The sequence below is a fragment of the Fistularia commersonii genome, chromosome 4 (genome assembly GCF_037954325.1).
Source record: "Fistularia commersonii isolate RoL2024-O1a breed Wild chromosome 4, RoL_Fcom_v1.0, whole genome shotgun sequence".
Classification (NCBI taxonomy): domain Eukaryota; kingdom Metazoa; phylum Chordata; class Actinopteri; order Syngnathiformes; family Fistulariidae; genus Fistularia; species Fistularia commersonii.
Window position 1 is genome coordinate 20,970,294 of NC_141287.1, and position 19,074 is coordinate 20,989,367.

The window sequence follows — 19,074 nt, forward strand, 5'->3', positions numbered from 1 at the left end:
GGGTAAATGGAGGAACATTGTGGAACCGGAGCGTCACGTCAGCTGGTGACATCACCTAGATTCCTGTCAGGCCGGTTTGGCGTAAAAAAAAAAAAAAAAACCTTCACATTCAATCGTAAAAAGAAACGTTTATTAGTGTCGTGACACGTTGATTACAGGAACATAAAAAATAATCATCTCCCATTAACAAATCATTTATAAAAACAATGAAAGCGCCCAGATGATTTCTGTTATTCTGTTAGTTACAGGATCGCTTTACACCCTCGTCCTCAGACTCAAACCACAGGATAATGAGCTTTGGGATTACGATTTCTCCAGAAATGCGGATTTCAGGTTCTGCTTCAACCCCTGGGCGACAACCGTCTGTTGGACAAAGCCGATGTTTGTGTTCTTGGTACTGATAGAGCATTTTTTTGCGACGATGGAGTGCGTTATTACGGCTTTGGGTCACTTGGCAGGTCAGTTCATGCACGAGAGCCTTCACGAAGGCCCAGAGCAAGAGAGGCCGAGCTGTTTCCAGAGTGGTTTCATGCGTTCATGAGGTCAACCGACACATTTTACCCCGAATCGCTGAACTCCCAGCGGAGCTCCGACAAAGCCTTCCTCAGACCAAAAGCAAAGCGGCGGTGAAAATGCAGTCTGTCACGCCTCGGTGTGACTGCTCTTTTATTAAAACCAATGTTTATTTCTTTTCGGGTTTTCGATTAAAACGCAATTATCCACGTGGGATTACTCGTATTTTCTTTGCGCGTGTGAAAACCCGACATGCCAGAGGAACCCACGAGGCACATACGGCAGTTTGCTATCGAAGGAGGGCGACTCTAAAATCGGTCGGAGGAACCGTTTCCTCAGAGCGCCGGGCTTCGGTATCAGTCTGATGTGCTTTTCGGGCTTTCGGCCCGAGAGATAACGTACGTCACGTGACCGAAACGGAGAAGAGACTCCCGGCAGGAACCCCGAGCACGCAACCGGTGCAAGATATCACATCGACCGACGGTTCCTTTCCAGTCCGCTGTCGGCCGAGGAGGGAGAAGTATTGAAGGCGGCCTCCGCGGAGAGCGGCCGCTTTTGAGTCAAGGGCGTTTCAAAAGGGAGGGAATCAGTAAAGCGTTTCCAAATGTACGAACGTGCACGTCCGTCCGAGGGAAAATAAGAGAGTCGATCTCAACAGCGTCCGCTCAGCAAACAAAGTGAAATCAAGAGTTTTCACCGCCGCGGTCCGTTTCCGTAAGACTGCAGCACGACGACTGGCTGGCGCTTCAGAGCCCCGCGATCTGGCAGAATATTTGTGCTGGGGGGGTTGAACTGGACTCAGAGGCCGGTCACATTTTGTTGAAACACTCCTTGGCGTTGGACCACACTTGGATTCCCTGCAACGGAGCGGAAAAGCAGTGAGGCGGAGCTCAAGGATACGGGGCGAAAACGCGACAGTCTACATCTGACTTCCTGGCAGAGCTGACCACAATTCCAGAAGGAAAAAAAAAAAAAACAACAAATAAAATAAAATCACAAGTAGAATAACTTGTTTATTTTGATTCCAATAGAACTGTGGCATCCAATCGCTAATTTTGAGTCTATTTAAATAAATATCTGAATTTTCTCGCTGCCCCTTCAAGTGTTCAACCTATCCTTTTCTATGTAAATAACATTATAGCGTTTGAAAAATGGTAGAAAAGCGCAGACGCCCGTACCTTCTTACACATGCTGATCTGCATGATGGCGTAACTGATGAGCGCCTCACGCAAATCTCTGTCCTTCTGCTCCTTGAAACGTTCAATTTCTTCCCAAGCTGTTTGCACAAACTCTCTGATGACAGGGAAAAAAAAAATGAAAAAATGAAAAACACAAAAGCCTCACTGCCGCATTCTTTTCAGGCGGGTGGGCAGGAGCCCGAGACGGGTGACACACATCCTGAGCAAACACGGCAATTGCCATTTTGCTTGGTTTCTATGGCGCGTCTCATAGAAGTCCATTTCTCCTACATTGTACTTGATGTCAACTCTACATCACCGAGCTAATGATTAAAATCATTTAGACTTAAAAAGGTCAACGCTTTTGATTGATGGTGCTGTTTCTGCGGGTTTCTGCACGTAATAATGCCGCGCTTGAAACGGGAGAGTTGTTTCCGGGCGGAAGGAGTCCGAGCTTCCGGGAACCACGAGCCGACCGGATGTCTCGAGGTCAAACTGTGCCGACCGGACCGGCGTCCGGGATGCGACACGGACGTCGATCCTTTGGCGTCTCCGTCAGATGTTTTAGTTTCGGAAGCACGATAGTGAGCGCACACTGCAATCCGTCAGCTTAGATGAGGGCTTTTTCTGTGACTGCGACGCAGCAACGCAAACCCTCTCAGTGCCATTTTTCAATCACAAACATGCCAAACGGCAAAGCTGAATGTGGGATGCTCATTGTTACGTTTGACATTTTGATTTTCCAGAGAGGTCCGGTCAAAGAAGGGGCAGAACAGTAAAAAAAAAGGAACATCTGCTCCTCCGTCCACATGTAAGGAGGAGCTGAATCAACCCAACCTTGCTTCCTTGCCAAGGCTCTGTATTAAACCAACCAGACTGGCAGGTACTCCTCTCTGCTTGCGGGGTCTAGTCTTTTCATGTAGATGTTTTTCTAGAAAACTTCCGCCCCCTCGGTGGACATCTGACGTAATAGTAAATGAGAAGCCTCGTCCACGGAGATGCCGCAGCGCAACAGAACTTCCGGGGCGTTTTCAAACAAGCACCCGGTGCTTTGAGCATGAAAGCGACTCTGTGCCGCTCCATGCGGCTCCCGCGCTGCCTGCAATACCCGGCGGACAAACCTGGAGATCCTCCCAGGGGAGCAAAGAGATTGGAGTCCTGAAGCGCCGTCGCCATGCTCGTGATACACAGCGCCATCAAAATTACACCGAAAAATGTAGATCGAGGGCGAAACGCCGAAGACTATCGGTGTTGTAGGGGGAAAAAATTGTAAGACCACCGAGTCTTCGGTGCTGGGCTTACTGGCACTCCATGTTCTTCTCCTTGAGTGTTTGTTCTCCCTCCTGGATGCTCTGCTCGAGGGCGGCTAACCTGTTCTCCCTCTGCTCCTGGCTCTCCTGGCCAAACAGCTTACTGGTCATGCCCTTCAGAGAGAAAACACGCACCGTCTACAAACACATAAAAAAAAAAACAACACAGTTAGGGACGTCAAATATTCCTGTATAGGACGCACGGATGAACTTATTTTTAAAGCCGAATGTGAAGAAAACGAAGAGATGGCGGTACCCCGGAAACCAGCTCTTCTTTCTGCTGCTTTTTGTACGTCAGGTCCAGAGCCGCCAACTCCAACTCGTACTGGATCAGTTCATGTTTCCGACATACCGACCTAAGCGGAGGGACGGCGATGGAAACACGGCATCGGTGAAAAAATAAAAAATAAACTAAAAACACGACCGTCTGATCTGGGAATATCAATTTGCCTTGAATACAGATTTACCCGGCGGCCAAAGTCTATTCCTCCCAAATACTAATTGTATGTTATTCTTTCTCCAGCCGGGCAGATGTAATGTTTTATATCACTGTATATTTTCCTTTCGGCTGAGACTATTACGACCGTTCCAGACCACCGTGCCGGCTGTACCGCTCGTGTGTCATAGCAAAGCAGCTGACCGCCACATTTCCTTTCCAAACTAATGGAAAACTATCTCGAACTTTGAAAGGCCCACAGGCTTACCGGACGGCTTCGGTGTAGAAGAGGTATTCTTTCAGTTGGTCTGCATAGTGCTCCTCTTCTTCCAGAATGTCGTCTATCGATGCGGCATAGCTGAGCGTATACGCAGAAACAAAGTGGTGTTTGAAAGAGACATCTTTTTTCTTAGATCACGCTCGTGTGTGATACGTTTGTTTATATCCCTGCGACACTTTATACAAGTGTTGAAGAGCTGCGGAAATACTGGAGAGAATGACGTCTCTTTCTCTTCTACATACGTGTCCATGTGGTGGCCGGCGCTCTGCAACCCGTCTCCCATCTCTTTCTCGATGGCGCTCCATTCACTGGACGCACAAATCAATGATTCTAGAACTTTGTCTTTGATGCAAGTCAACATACACAGCTCAGTTGTGTTGCTTTGTCTGTTAAGCATGTAAGGAAAAGCCTCCACATCATAAAGCTTCCAAAATCCGTAACATAAAAGGCATCCGTAAATGCAGCGATGACCCAAATATTATCTAACATACGTACACATTCGAGGTTTAAAAAACAAACAAACTCTTCATCTGATTATTCAAAAACAAATAAACTGATTTATTTTTATTTCACTGCATTTCCCTGCACATCCCACACCTTGCTAGGACCAGTGTTTATGGATATCAATCGGACGACTTCCGATGACTGTGAGATTGGCTGTTCCTTCTCTTGCGACTCAATTTTGTTGACGTAGCAACTGAAACGAACGGGTCTTGCGGTGGACATGATACGGTGATACCGATTGATTTTTACTCGGTGCCTTTTGTGACCTTCTGTTGCTGTGATACCGGAGAAATGAGCCGACATTAGAACAGGTCTTTCTTACCTGAAGACTCTCCCATAGTTACCGTGGACTTTGTAAACTCCATACAGCCTGTCTGCCACCCTCTGGAATAAAAGCAAATAGATAGGAGTTGTGAGGCAACCAAAAAAACCTGTGCAGAGATATGGCGGATTTTTCCCTAGGTGTTGAAGACAGTTGGGTTGTAAATGGGGTGTAAAGTGCAGCTGGGGGATCTGACAAGACTGATAAAGCGTATCATTAAGAAAATGAGTTAAACAACTGTTTCCGGGATAAATGTTCTAATTTTGCTGTGAAATCACAGAGTCTCGTCTGGATTAAGACAATGTATACACCAGGACGCTGCCCGAGTGCACGTGATATAAAACAACATTTACAGACAGTTTGCAGCCCTGAGCCGAACCAAGCGCACAGAGAAGTCGAGTGACTTCTTGCTAGTGTGTGTGGATCCTGTACTTACCGCTCGCACCCTGAGAAGCTGAGAGATGACGCTGTTTAGTTCATCACTGTACTGTTTCAGTGCTGTGAATCGCCTGACAAAGAGACACGGAAACAAAAACAAAACTGAAAGTTGACTCTGCATTTCAAGCTTTGCAACAACAGGTTTTACGAGGGCGCAACCGTTTTGGAACCACAGTCGGCTTTTATCGGACGAGTACTTCTGCGTATGCTAGGTGTTTGGCTCCGGGTTGCAGTTACACCGCAACGTCAGAAAACTTAATTGGAATGAACTGGGATTCCACTCTTCTGAAATTCCCCTACAACTTTCCAACTTTTTAACAGGAAATAAACAAACATTCATGTTTGGTACCTACTTGTCGGGGTTCTTGACCCTGAACATGGCACTGAGAGACTTGAGTCTGGAGTCCACCTGAGGATGCAGAAGAATGAACACTGAAGGGATTTGGTTTTGCCGTGGAGAAAGAAGACGGCCTGTGAAGACAAGCTTCTGATTTGACTGTCTGAAATAAAATGTCATACATACCTTATCTTGGAAGCCGGTCTCTAAGACAACATCTCTCCATCCCTTCTCCTGAGGAATAACGATTGACAAAAATGACCAGCCATATCACAGCCGGGCTTATTAGGATTTCAACCAACATAACCTATTTCAAGTGAAGATGTGAGTGACACATTCACTTCCGACCGTTAAAGTCAAAATACTAGATCAAATATAGCCACTTTGACAGAATCTCTCATTTTTCAGATGATCAGATTGCTCGATTAAATTAGTTGAACATCAGCTTGACGTGAATAGACAGCTCATGGTGCTGCTACAGTGTGAGGACAAAAGACAGAAAGTTTGGAAAGTCGCTTGGGATATTTAACACCTGAAAAGCAGAATTGAGAGGGATTTCAAATGTGCTTTGAAGAGACATTTACAAGTAAGTCGTAAACACGTATTGACCCTGTAGCTGTTTAACCTGGCGTGTGCATGTTTTTATCTTCAAGCCAACTATTTATAGGTTTGCTTTCAATGAGAAAGAGATATGAGGACAACCGGTTTGTTGGTATAATGGGATCCAGCAAGTAAAGGTGCAGCTTCCATTTCTTTAACAGCAACAAGATGTGTCTTGCGACGGGAAATCATTATCTTTTTTTCCAGAAACATTTTCTCTGTGTTTTCCTTTCTCTCAATCTTGAAGCAAGGACATGAACACCAATATTCTGGTGCTTTTAAAAACCCATGAGTTTCTCAGTTTGTTCTTTTCCGCGTCTATCAGATGAACACGTCATCACGACATTGCGTGTTCTTTGCTGAGATACTCACCTCGGTGAGGAACAGGAAGAAGATCCTGTCATTGGAAAGGACCGGATGTGACAAAACACGCACCAAGAAGTTTTCTAGGCCGACTCTCCGCCTTTCAACGAAGTCTGGGTCGAGGTTGTCTGCTGACAGTTTGTGCCACACAAACTCCGCCTTCAAGAGACGTAACAGAGATTGCATCACTTATTGGATGCCTGAGACCCTTCACAAATCCCTTTCCTTTACTTGCTACAGATGCATGTTTGATCTTCGCTGTGTCTGATTTTATTCCCACTTTGACGGTAGCTTCATAGATGAATGTTTCAAAAAGTCATTGAAAAAACGAGATTTGGAGGCATTCTACAGATACTATCTACAGTTTTGTCTCCACGCTTCTTCTGCACGTTGTAGTTTCAAACTACCATACCAGTATCGCATGGTTTAGTGGTTGGTGTGGTAATTAGCAGGTTACTGGCTTAAACCACAAGGCATCAACTTAGTCAACATGTAAATACATGAATTTATCAATGTCTGTTTTTTTAAAATACCGTTTTAAATCATTGCTGTCATTACTAAATTGAAAGCAAGTACTTGAACACAAGAGCCTAGCGAGTCCTTCCATGCCTCCTAGTGGCCATTTTGTGGTAGGATTCTTTTTCATACAAAGTTCAATTCCACGTTGAGTTCTTCACGGCACTATGAAGTAATTATTTCTGCTGGATGCGTTACAGAGTCAACAAACTGCATCTTTGTTTACCAACCACATTATGAGGTAACATTTGACAAAACTGTGGTGCTTGCAAATATTGCATTTGTGGTGATAAATATTTGATGTAGAGCAGAAAAGTTGCAGCGTTTTCTCTCCGCTGGGAGTGGGAGAGTGTACGTGTACATGCAAACTTCCTCAAACTGCAAATTACCTACCCTTTTCTCTGGCAGAGGGGGGATAATGATGTAGGGGTAGGTCACCAGGAGGTATGTTCTGAGTAGCTCAAACTCACTGTAACGCCGCCAGAGAGAATCAGGGGCAGCCACTGAACCCCCGTCTGGGACAGTTTCAGCAGGCCTGCAGACAAAAGAAGCCCATTTCCGACGGTTAAATCAGAGAAATGACAAAAGCAGGCAGATCAACTGCCTTGTTCAAAAGGATGTTCAGCAAAAAAGCCAATAAAAACAAATATGACACGCACTGTTCCATTTCCCATGACTGATTCTGTGCAAAATTGTGAGTATTTGTTCCTTATTATTGAGTAATCCTTCTTTAACATTTAGCAATTTCTTGTCGAGCTTTAGAGAAGCAAAATATAAGTAAATGGAAACTGCCCCCATGTCTCTTTCCATTATTGCACATATGCATATAACCAGCATCTACAAACATTCTGGAAATAATATCACAATATCATCTAAGATTTGAACAAAGATTTGAAGATTCCTCTTCCCTTAGCCGCAGGAAATCTTCAAATCTTTGTAGTTAACAGTTAACAGTTAAGACAATTTATATTTTATTGTATTTCTTATTCTTCCTCCTTTCTACTATTAACTATTACTGTTATGTTTTTACTTGTAACTCTGGCACAACAATTTCCTTCGTGATAAATAAAGTTGTTCTCATCTCTCATCTCATCTCATCTCATCTCATCTTACTATCCATCTGGCTGAACTTGGCTTTGGTAGGTTATTCTTGTTACCCTAATTGTTTATTTCAGTTTATTTCTGTTTGTATCAGAATTAGTGCTATCTTATTGATTCTGCAACAAGCTGTGTGATCCCAGATTCTCCAAACACACACACTGCTTAAGTTCTTCAACAACAACAACAACAACAGGCAGACGTATGCGTTTGTTGACTCACCGTGTTTCAATGAGGTAGACAGTGTAAGTTTCTTGGATGTTTACAGTATTCTTGCCCGTCCTCTTCTCGGCCTCGGCCACATTCACCTCCAGCTTTGAGAGCAGCCCGGTCCCTTCCTCCACCATCTGTGAAGGCCACGGCATGTTTCCAATGAGAGACGCCCAAGACGGGAATCAACGGTCGGGTAAAAAAAGTGACAGGCGTGTGCAGGTCACAAGACCCCCGCACCGCACCGCCGAGCATTGGAAAAGAGGGACGTTTCTCCACGATACGCGGGTCGTTTCCCCGCAGAAATCCCGCTGTAACGGCTGTATTTGAATCCGTGAACCGGGAGGTGCAGCCCGGGGAGAACCGTGGCAGCTTCGTGTAAAATAACATCTTCGCTTTGGAGCCGTCTTGGCGGAGTTAGACTCGCTAGCTTACAAGCTAACTCGCCTCGTAAAGTTTTCAGCCATAACTTCGTGTGAGTGTTGGTGTGTCCCTTCGCGAAAGCGGTGTTTTTCTTCACGGGTTTATCGTTATTGTTACATGACTGACTTTCACAAGGAAATCAAACAAAAACAACCAGATGTTGGAGGTGTAGAAATGTAGCAGGGAAAGTCTCCCACTAACTCAGCGCATCTGACACCGACGTTAGCTAACATTTTCGCTAGGCCCGTCTCTCGCAAAGTTTCCCCAAGTCCAAACCAACTTTTTCCGGACGCCTCTGTGACAATTCTCAGACGGAACAGTAAAAGATCGTCACCGTGTTCACGATGTTGTTCTCCGACTCCGCCGAAGTGATGTCGGTGTTAGCAATCACAGCTGTTTCTTGGTTGCTCCCGGAGTCTGCCATCATCATCCGGCTCCAACCGAAGCGCCGCTGTTGTCAGCTGAGCTGGCACCGGGGGGGAAGCGGGCTCATCTGCGCATGCGCGGCCGAAGACGCTTTGCCTTGCAAATCAGCTCAATGGAGATTCTTTTTTTCCACATGTAACATTTCTTACATTTTCGCATTTAAAATCAACAAAAAATTCAACAGTGATTTTTTTTTTCTTGCATTTGCACTGAAATGCAGTTTGTCTTTGCAATGGCGCAGTTACAGTGGGAGCGCTGCGAGAACTGGCTGGATATATTTCTCTCTAGACGTGCATCTGCTTTTGGTTTTCTTGAACATGACTGACATCTGCTGGTGAGGGTTTTCCAAGCAATTTCTTTGTTTCCAATGTTCTCTCAATGTTCGCTCCTCCTCAGTGTGCCCGGCAAAACAAATTAGTAGTTTGAACGTGCTCAGAGCTCCCTAGAATAACTAACCTAAATTTACCACTGAGCACAATATGTAAAAAGTGTTCATCCTGACATAAATGATGTACTAACATTTTCTTCCACATTAAAAGTTCTGGAAACGCATCGCCAATAACAGAGTACTACAACTTGAACGTTCTCGGAGCTTTATTTATTTTTCTCCTCGGATAAACTCCGAAATAGGTGCTGTAATGATGAATTTCCTCACTTTGATGACATCACCGGCCCCGCTTGCGTTCAGCGTGGATGGTTGGAGGCCCAGATGTGAATAAGAGGGATGCGGTGCGCCTCAGGCTAGTAAACAGCGCAGAAACACGGCCTTTTAGTTCCTGTGGTCACACTGTTGTGCAGCGTTTAATGTCTAAAGAGAAGGGTGGAGCAGCATTCAGTAGGGAAACATTTTATATGGATGGCATAGAATGGGGCGCTTTAAATGTGGAGCCGGTTAAAAAATAAAAATAAGATGATGTTCGGCGGGAGGGGGGGGATTGTATTAGCTGATTCGGCGATTAACTGTTAAAAGAGGAAAGCAGGTATGGGCAGCTGGCGGTGGGAGGTGGCTAAAGACTGCAGTGTGTCAGAAAAACTCAAAGCCCCGGCAACATAGTCACAGCGGCAGCATAGTTACTATTCTTTCCTGCCAATGACCTCAAACCAGCCACTACCACTTCCTGTCCGGACACATGGGCAAACACACACACACACACACACACACACACACACACACGCACACACACACATAAACCATTTACACAGATATATGCATACACAAACCCACGCACGCGGCTCCAACTCCAGCTGTAATTAGTTGACTGTAATTGGCCGTTTGACAGCTTTTCAGAGCCAGCTTCTTCTCTGACCAACCATCTTTTACACACACACTGAAAAAGATTTGGAGTGTGTGTCTGCCTGTGTTTGTGTGTCTGTGTGAGTCTAAGTCTGTCTTGTCTAAGTTAGGAAAATTCTGACTGTAATTTAGATGAGTATGGATATATGAGTCATGATATTTATACCAAATGCCCAAAATAATAGCTGTCAATAACATAAAGCGGCTGAATATGGCAAGCCAATGTAGTGCCGGATATTTTGGAGAGAACATTTTGAATTTGCATTACTCTGCTTTTTAAGGCACAGACTGTTTATTTAACATGTTTTTTTCCTGTTTTTTTTTTTTTTTTTTTTAAATCCAATATATCTAAATTTAATGTTGTGTGTTGTCATTATAAACGCATTGACAAGAGGATAATTCCGGTACCTCTTTAGTTTGAACGTTGAACAGCAGAGGGAAGCAAAATTCCAATTATGTCCACGTGGGCTTGCAGAACATAAAATTCATCGAGAGGAATTTTATGGCATCATGGTATTATGTGTATAAGCCATCAAAACAAGCTACTCCATTCACATTAAACACCCGGATGTATCAGTGTTCAATGTTATGATAGAGAAACTTTTGTTCATGATAAAAACAGCATAATTGCTTCAGTCTCATTTGAAAAGACCAATGTGATTTGTGTGTGCGAGCGCCTTAAGTAAAAATTGACTTCATTAAAGAATGAAAGTAAGTACAGGCTGCTGGTGTGAACTGCAAGGCCAACGCAAACGTGCCGGTTTTATGAATGCATGAAATCCCCCGTGGATTCGGTGAGCTCTGCTTCTTGGCTGCGGCTCACGTCTTCGGCCTCCTCCAGCCAGGGTTCTCCTCTAAATGGAAATATGGGGCCGATGAAAAATAGAGTTTAGTATTCTTTCTGAAAAGGGGTTCGTACATGGATCCCACAACGCCGGCGCAGCGTCCCGATGCTTCTCGTAGGCCGCGTAGGCCGGACCAAACAACAACAGACGTGCGTTCTTCGGAGCGGACGGAGGGGTGGCCTCGCTGGATGCAAAAAGAAGTCCGATTGTAGTGAAGTCCAACGAAAACACCAACAACTTCAAAAATGCTAAACTCGGGGCCTGGAATCCACAAATGGTCGACGTCATGATGGCTGCATCCACTCCTTTTATGCAGCCCATGAACGCTGGTCACGAAGGTCATAAAGAGGAAGTCCTTGTGGTCACTAGCAAGGAACACATGTTTTGTTCCATGTCACAGACTCCTTCCTAAATTACTCTCCCCTTCATCCATCTCCTCCTGACTGTGGTGGACATCACATGCAATATTTAGAGTCGCTTTATCAAGATTTTTTTTTTTTTTTTTTGCATTATTGTTCTGCACTTTGAGCCCGCAGAGATCGCGTTGTTACTTTAATTTGCTTTATTTCAGTCCGAACGCGTCCCCTTCGCTTTATCCCACATCGCCGTAGTTAGTTCCTTATTTACGTGCCGTCTCGCCCCGATCTCATAACATGTTTTTTTTCTTTCTTTCGCTTATTCCGCCATCTCTCTCTCCCTGCTATCCATCACAATTTGGTTGACAAATTAAGACGCACGAGTCTGACTGAAAGCGCCTCTGCATGACTGATGGTGTTCTCCAACACGCGTACACAGAGTCTCTCGCACACATATGCAAACGCACATGCGGAGTGTGAGCAATGCAGTGTAATAAGCAGTATGGCAGCGATGTGGTCGGCTTTGCCCCACGTGCAATCGTTGAGAAGCCACATGAAGGCTCCCGGGTATTAAAGGACAAGCCTTGGTTGGCTGGGAGGGAATCTGTCATGCAACAAGAAAACTGTGTTTTTCACCCTTTTCCCCCCTTTCATTTCATCTTCTCATTCCCTCTTTTCCTTTATTGCTCTCACCAAGTTCTGTCTTTCACCAAATTCTCTTTTCTGCACGGCTTTTTTTTTTTTTTTTTTTTTTCCCCTTTCTTCATTTCTTTCATTCTGTGGCATATTAGACTCAGTTGTAACGCTCTCCGTCTTAAAATGCTCAGACCACTGGAATGTTCTGTCAAAGAAGTGGGCGGACCTTGGGGGGGCGGGACAGACCAATATAACCAATTAAGGAGGAGATTGAGGTAAGACGGACAGCTTCTCAATGGTGTAATAACAACCTACTAAAATGTAATTACAATGCAATAGCAATAGACACTTCTAATGACAGGATGTATATGCCAATGCGATTTCCTAAGTATGGCTTTGGCAAAATGGGTGACTGTTAACATGGCGTGGAGATTATAGAGAGGTGTCTGAATGCACCAATTCAACCACATGGACTTGTAACAGTGTTGAAGGGCATAATGGCCACTCAGAAGAATTAATAAGAGATGGTATGTTGAGAGGAAGCCAGCTCGACATTTAATTCATGATTATAAACATGAGTAAGAAATGTAATTAGGGGCTCTATATTCTTCTGGATAAGCGTATGGGTCCGGAAATCAATGTTTTTTTGACCCCCGACAACAAGTTGTGAGCTCATAATTTCACTTTTTGCAAATGATCAGACTTATGTTGGTCCATGTTCGTTCCTCAGACAGCTTATATCTCCACCATCCATCCATCCATCCATCCATCCGTCCGTCCGTCCGTCCGTCCGTCCGTCGGTCGGTCGGTCGGTCCGTCCGTCCGTCCGTCCGTCCATCCATCCATCCATCCGCCCGTCCATCCATCCATCCATCCATCCGTCCATCCATCCATCCATCCATCCATCCATCCATCCATCCATCTATCCATCCATCCATCCATCCATCCATCTGTCAATCTATCCATCCATTCGTCCGTCCGTACGTCCATCCATCCATCCAGCAATCGATCCATCCACCCATCCATCCGTCTGTCCGTCCGTCCGTCCGTCCATGCGTCCATCTGTCCGTCCATCCATCTCTAACAAGAAGAGTGGATGGTGGCGTCCATTATTACAGAGCATCCCAGAATAGAGTCTCGTTTTATTACAAGTCCCTCTGGTCGCCGTGGCTACCCAAATTACAGGCCTGCCTTCTCACACATAAAAAAGGTTGCGCTGCCGAAAACCAGCCACCTCAATAAAGGATGGATTAGAAAATCCTTTGCTTTTTTCCTTTCCTTTCCTTTTTGAAAGGTTTTCTGTACATTTTTCTCCCTCTGGTGTTTTGTTTTATGTTAGGGTGCAGCGGTCTTCTTCAGTGGTTTTGCTCCCCGACCCTGCGGTGGGAAAATACGCTCACTTGTGGGTTTCTGGGAAGGCAGCGGTGGACGAAACATCTGCTGGGAGCAAGATGTATTTAAGTTTGTGCGCATGTGTTTTTATGTGTAGGCGCACATGCATGCGTGCGTGTAAATATGTGCATGTGAATAGGGACAGTGCCCTGGCACCCAGTTTGAGATTACTCATCTGTTTAAGTGATGGCAAATTGGAATAATTCTCAACATTAGCACAACTTTGTTAGTTTCGCAGGTGCGGTGTGGAATCCGGCTGGATCCGACACCGATCGGAGCCCGCTGAGAAAGAAGAACCTTCAAGCAATTTTACATTCATATTTGAATTTACTGCAGTTTACCGCAATTTACCTTTGTACAGATAATAACTGCTGAAGGTCTGCAGGAACATCGGATACAAACTATGCCGAATATCAAAAAAAAGGGGAAATGTAGGTGTATTGCAGATCTAGATGTCCAACAATCAGTCGCAATTTATCTTCACGTCTAGTTGGACACACAAAAACGATCGCATGTGTTAAATGCTTCATTATTACACATCCTAAAGTTAACCTAATATGTGTTATTTACATATTCAGCGCATGTGAGTATTTAAAAACTGCATGTTTCGTTACCCCTGTGAGCACCAGATTAAAATCTTTTCATTGTACAAGTGGATTTGTCTTCCTGTGTGTCGTCATTGAATCACTTCAAGCCATTTAGACCTGACCTGACCTTTGACCTCTGACCCTAAACCATCTCGCTGTCACCATTCGGCTGCGCAGTCCAAGTGTGAACTTGTCCCGACATTTTCAAAGCGTTCCCGAATTACCGCATGATACCCGAAACTCGATACTACCGTGCACAGCGGGGGTTTGCATTAAAAATCTAATATCTATAACATAAAAAGTCAAAGCCAGTATGCCTGAAATGTATCCTCCCTGCGCAGCACACAGCCCGGACTGCAATATTTCTACAATATGAACGGGAAAGACAACGCTCACGACTCATCGCTCTCATATATTAAAAAAGACTACAAACATGGATTCTTTCTACTGTGTTTCTTTGAAATGAAAAACTCCCATCACCATCTGATCAGAATCAATGGATATTGATCCGGTCTTCTTGCATGGATGCAGTAGGTGGAGTCAGAGAAGGTCATTTTTCATCGGCGTGAAAAAGCGCAGCTCTTAGTCATCTTGAGAAATCATCCAAACCAGGTAAGTAGACTGATGGTCAAAGAAGGGATTATCCCACGAGAAAAAAGAGGAGATCTAGCGATCGGCCAATCGGCGCCATATTGATGTCTGATGTTTTTTTTCCTTCATGGTCAAAGTAGGGCAGTGGGTCATCGGCGACCTCCAACCTTGGAATTTAACATGTTCAATGAGTGTTGCACTGTTACATGAAATAACCAGCTAATTCAGCCTGATGGCTAAAGCTTGCCTAAAAATGGCAGATATGAATGGCAGATGTACAAATATGCATGTGAGGTTATTACCGATGAATCTTCATGGTCGACATTTTTACATTTTTATCCCCCAACAGTCTTTTTTTGATTCTTCTTCTTCTTCTTCTTCTTCTTCTTCTTCTTCTTCTTCTTCTTCTTCTTCTTCTTCTTCTTCTTCTTCTTCTTTCGGCTTTTCCCTTCAGGTGTCGCCACAGCGAGTCCACTTTCTCCATCTAACCCTATTCTCTGGATCCTCCTCTCTCACACCAACTACCTTCATATCTTCTCTCACTACGTCCATAAACCTTCTCTTTGGTCTTCCTCCAGACCTCCTGCCTGGCAGCTCCAATTCCAGCATCCGTCTACCAATATATTCTCTATCCCTCCTCTGTCCATGACCCAGCCGTCTCAGTCTGGCTTCTCTGACCTTCTCTCCAAAACATCTAACATGTGCTGTTCCTCTGATAGACTCATTCCTGATCCTCTCCATCCTGGTCACTCCCAAAGAGAACCTCAACATCTTCATCTCTGCAACCTCTAGTTCTGCCTGCTGTCTTTTGGTCATTGGAACAGTTTCTAGTCCAAACATCATCGCTGGTCTCACCACTGTCTTGTACACCTTTCCTTTTATTCTGGCTGAAAGTCTTCTATCTCTTGGTACCCCTGACACTTTTCTCCACCCATTCCAATCTGCTTGGACCCGTCTCTTCACCTCTTTTCCACACTCTCCATTGCTCTGGACTGTTGACCCTAAGTACCTGAAATCCTCCAGCTTCTTGATCTCCACTCCCTGTAGCCTCACCGTTCCACCCAAGTTCCTCTCATTCACACACATATATTCTGTCTTGCTGCGACTAACTTTCATTCCTCTCCTTGCCAGAGCATACCTCCACCTCTCTAGATGTTGTCTGCTCTCACTACAGATCACAATGTCATCTGCAAACATCATGGTCCATGGGGATTCCTGTCTAACCTCATCTGTCAGCCTGTCCATCACCATTGCAAACAAGAAGGGTCTCAGAGCTGATCCCTGGTGGAGTCCCACCTCCACCTTGAACTTCTCTGTTACCCCTACAGCACACCGTACCAGCGTCTCACAGCGAGCATACATGTCCTGCACCAGTCTAACATACTTCTCTGCCACTCCAGACTTCCTCATACAATACCAGAGCTCCTCTCTTGGCACCCTGTCATATGCTTTTTTTGATTCAGCACCTTGTAAAAATGAAGCGTCTTTCAGAAATATATATATTTTTTGGCTTGACAATAATAAACCTCCGCGCAATATAAAACTATTAGTACTTTTCCCATCCGGAGTTGACGGAACTCTCCACAGGCAACCCGATCGGTGAAAATAACAGTGGCAGCGTCGTCATAGTAACAGGGCACGGTCATATCCCGGAAGAGAAAGATTACAGAGGTCCGGAGGTAGAAATTAAAGCTGAGGGCGAAAACTCCTTGATGGATTGGGGGAAAGGATGGGTGGATGGAGATATCACCCATAAAACGGGATGTTTATGGCAGCTTCTTAGCATTCTCTGCTTTTAAACCCAAAGGAGAAATCCAGGCCAGGATGGAAGCTCATTAAACGATAGAAGAACTCTTTATCATGTGGCAGCCCACCAGAAGGAGGCATGTCACCCATCTCTGCTTCCGACCCACTGTTTAAGAAGTGGAGGTTTTACGAGAAGTGTGAATGCAGCGTACGATGAAAGGATGGGATGAGGTGTGTGTTGCTGCACGTGTGTGTGTGTGTGAGCGCATATGTGTGTGTGTGTGTGTGTGTGTGTGCTTTTGTGTTTCAAGTGATTTTCAGTGCAAGCTATTATTAGGGTGCTGTGGTTGTAATGATGTAAGACTCTCACAAGGGAGTAAACAAGTACAGCACGCTAACATGAAAAAACGTGCTTCTCGGTGAATCCACCGATCAAAATCTTCATTCTGACCGACCGAAAGGCATTTCGTCAAGCAACATTTTTCATAACTTCACTATCTCACCCGTCCATTCACGTGTCGTGCCCTAACTCTGTTGTCTTTCTTATCCTTGTTGCTCTCGGCCCACTCGCATCCTGCCTATTTTTGTTTATTTGTTTTATTTTTACCATTGCTATCGTCGCTGTGTTGATGTTGTTGTTTAGTTTTGGTTGTCTATATTCACCCTTACTGTCTTTTTTTCCCCATTCTGTCGTCCATTCTTATCCTTGACGTTGTTGCTGTTATCGTTCTCACTGGTGTCTATTTATTTGTGGATGTCCTTTGCTTCTTTCTAATTGTCTCTCTATTTATGTTTATATCCATATCTTATTTTACACCCTTACTGTTCCTTTATGTTGTCAATTATTATCCCTGGTGTTGTTGCTGCTTTCTGTTTATTCTTGGATGTCTTGCTATCTTCTGTCTTCTGTCTCTCTATTTATATTTATATTCATATTTATTTTACTTTTTGACATTATAAATGTTACTCTGCAGTGACGAAGCAATATCCCCAATGGCGATCAATGAAATGATCTTTTCTTTTCTTTTCTTTTCTTTTCTTTTCTTTTCTTTTCTTTTCTTTTCTTTTCTTTTCTTTTCTTTTCTTTTCTTTTCTTTTCTTAATTTAAGTCGTGCATGTTATTTTGTCATGCAAAATAGAAAAATAGAACATTTCACCAAATTCTGCACACAATCTCAGCAAGGGAGTCAAAATAAATATACTTTTGATATTGCTGATGATTTGAGGCTTTGTTATGTGTTACTGCAAGACGATTATACTATTAAATTTTGATTATTTGACATGTCATTTTGATGTGATCCTTTATGCGTTAAGCTGCAGTCACACATCACCGACTCCTCAGCTATAGTTGATGTCAACAAAGATGCCAAATGTGCCCTATTGAGAAATCGCAGCTCGTGATCCGACAGCTAATAAATATGCAAGCGTCGCTCTGGTTACCGGTGGTTTCGTGCAAACACACGATAAACACGATTGTTTGAATGAACTTTTTATCAAAAAAAGCATTTTCTTTGTCTATCTGACACACGCAGCCTGCAAACATTAGCCCGTGTCCATACTGACAAATCACGTTTAATACTATACATACCGTATTTGATTTGAAATAAAAGATACACTGATTTTACAACTTTTACGAGAACGCGCGCGGCGTTGCTTTAAACCCAAACAACCATGGGTCGAATGGTGGAATGTTTTCAACCCGGGATTTTTCACATGCCTCGCACCAGACGCCGGCTGTGGACAGGAAAAGGTCTCCAGAAAAAAAAACAACAAATTTCGCGTGTGGATATTATGTGGCCGGTGGCTGTAAGGGGTTTTAAACTACATGATAGTTATTATGATTTCAAATGTACAGTGTGATATTGTTGGGGCAGCACACCGTATCACAACAGAGTTGAGGTTTCCAGTTTTACTGTAAGAAACAAGACGGCGCTCGGCTCTTAGCATGAACTTGAAACTCCATTCCATCCTTCCAGAAACGTCTCTGAAGAATAACGGACATCCTTTAACTTGGATGAGCGTGTCTCGTGATTGTTCAACACAGCGATATTATGATAAAACCACCACATGTCAATCAGTCTGAGAAAAAAAATAAGTTGTTCAATCTCTCTGTTGGCCACGTATGTAATTAAAGTCTGCCTGTATGTTGCTAAATACGCCCCGGTGCTCGTCTGGTCTCGCTGGTCATGTTTTTTCCTCCCGCCGGCCGTGTTTGAAGCCCTTATAATTGGCAGAGGCGGCGTGTCGGGATTCGAGTCTGTCGGTTTGAAACCCCGACACCCCTCCTTTCCCCCCCCGGCCCCCCCACGCTGACGTGAAGCCCCGTCCAACCCGTCTTCATTTTCTTCATGCCGCACGCAAGAGACGATAATTCACACAGAAAGGAACTGAACGGGCGCGGATAATTTACTATTTGCCGTTCCTTCTGACGCGCAGGACAGGAATGCTAATGTATTTTAGCAATGACAAGAATTTAATTTGTTTAATTTATTCATTTTATTTATTCAGATTTTTTTTTTTATTTAATTTTATTTTGTTCTTGTCATTGCTATTTCACTTATATCATCGTTTAGATATGCTTGTGTATTTTTTGTCCTTACTGTTCCTTTATGTTACCCCTGTTGCTGCTGTCTATTTATTCCTGAATGACTTGCTATTTTCTGTCTCTCTATT

At 44.2% G+C, this 19,074-nt stretch overlaps 1 protein-coding gene across 1 annotated transcript; it reads right to left on the reverse strand.

The window, feature by feature from the left end:
* Positions 1 to 108: 108 nt before the first annotated feature.
* LOC147235106 (sorting nexin-4-like) lies at positions 109 to 9,014 on the reverse strand. Its single transcript, XM_086145961.1, has 14 exons — positions 8,863 to 9,014; positions 8,118 to 8,242; positions 7,191 to 7,332; positions 6,291 to 6,440; positions 5,505 to 5,552; positions 5,335 to 5,390; positions 4,980 to 5,052; positions 4,544 to 4,605; positions 3,960 to 4,025; positions 3,706 to 3,795; positions 3,258 to 3,357; positions 2,994 to 3,139; positions 1,692 to 1,806; positions 109 to 1,370 (listed from the first exon to the last, which is right to left on the reverse strand). Exons 1-14 carry the CDS (start codon positions 8,956 to 8,958, stop codon positions 1,323 to 1,325), a joined length of 1,317 nt encoding a protein of 438 aa, XP_086002087.1. The 5' UTR covers positions 8,959 to 9,014; the 3' UTR covers positions 109 to 1,322.
* Between the last annotated feature and the right edge of the window lie 10,060 nt (positions 9,015 to 19,074).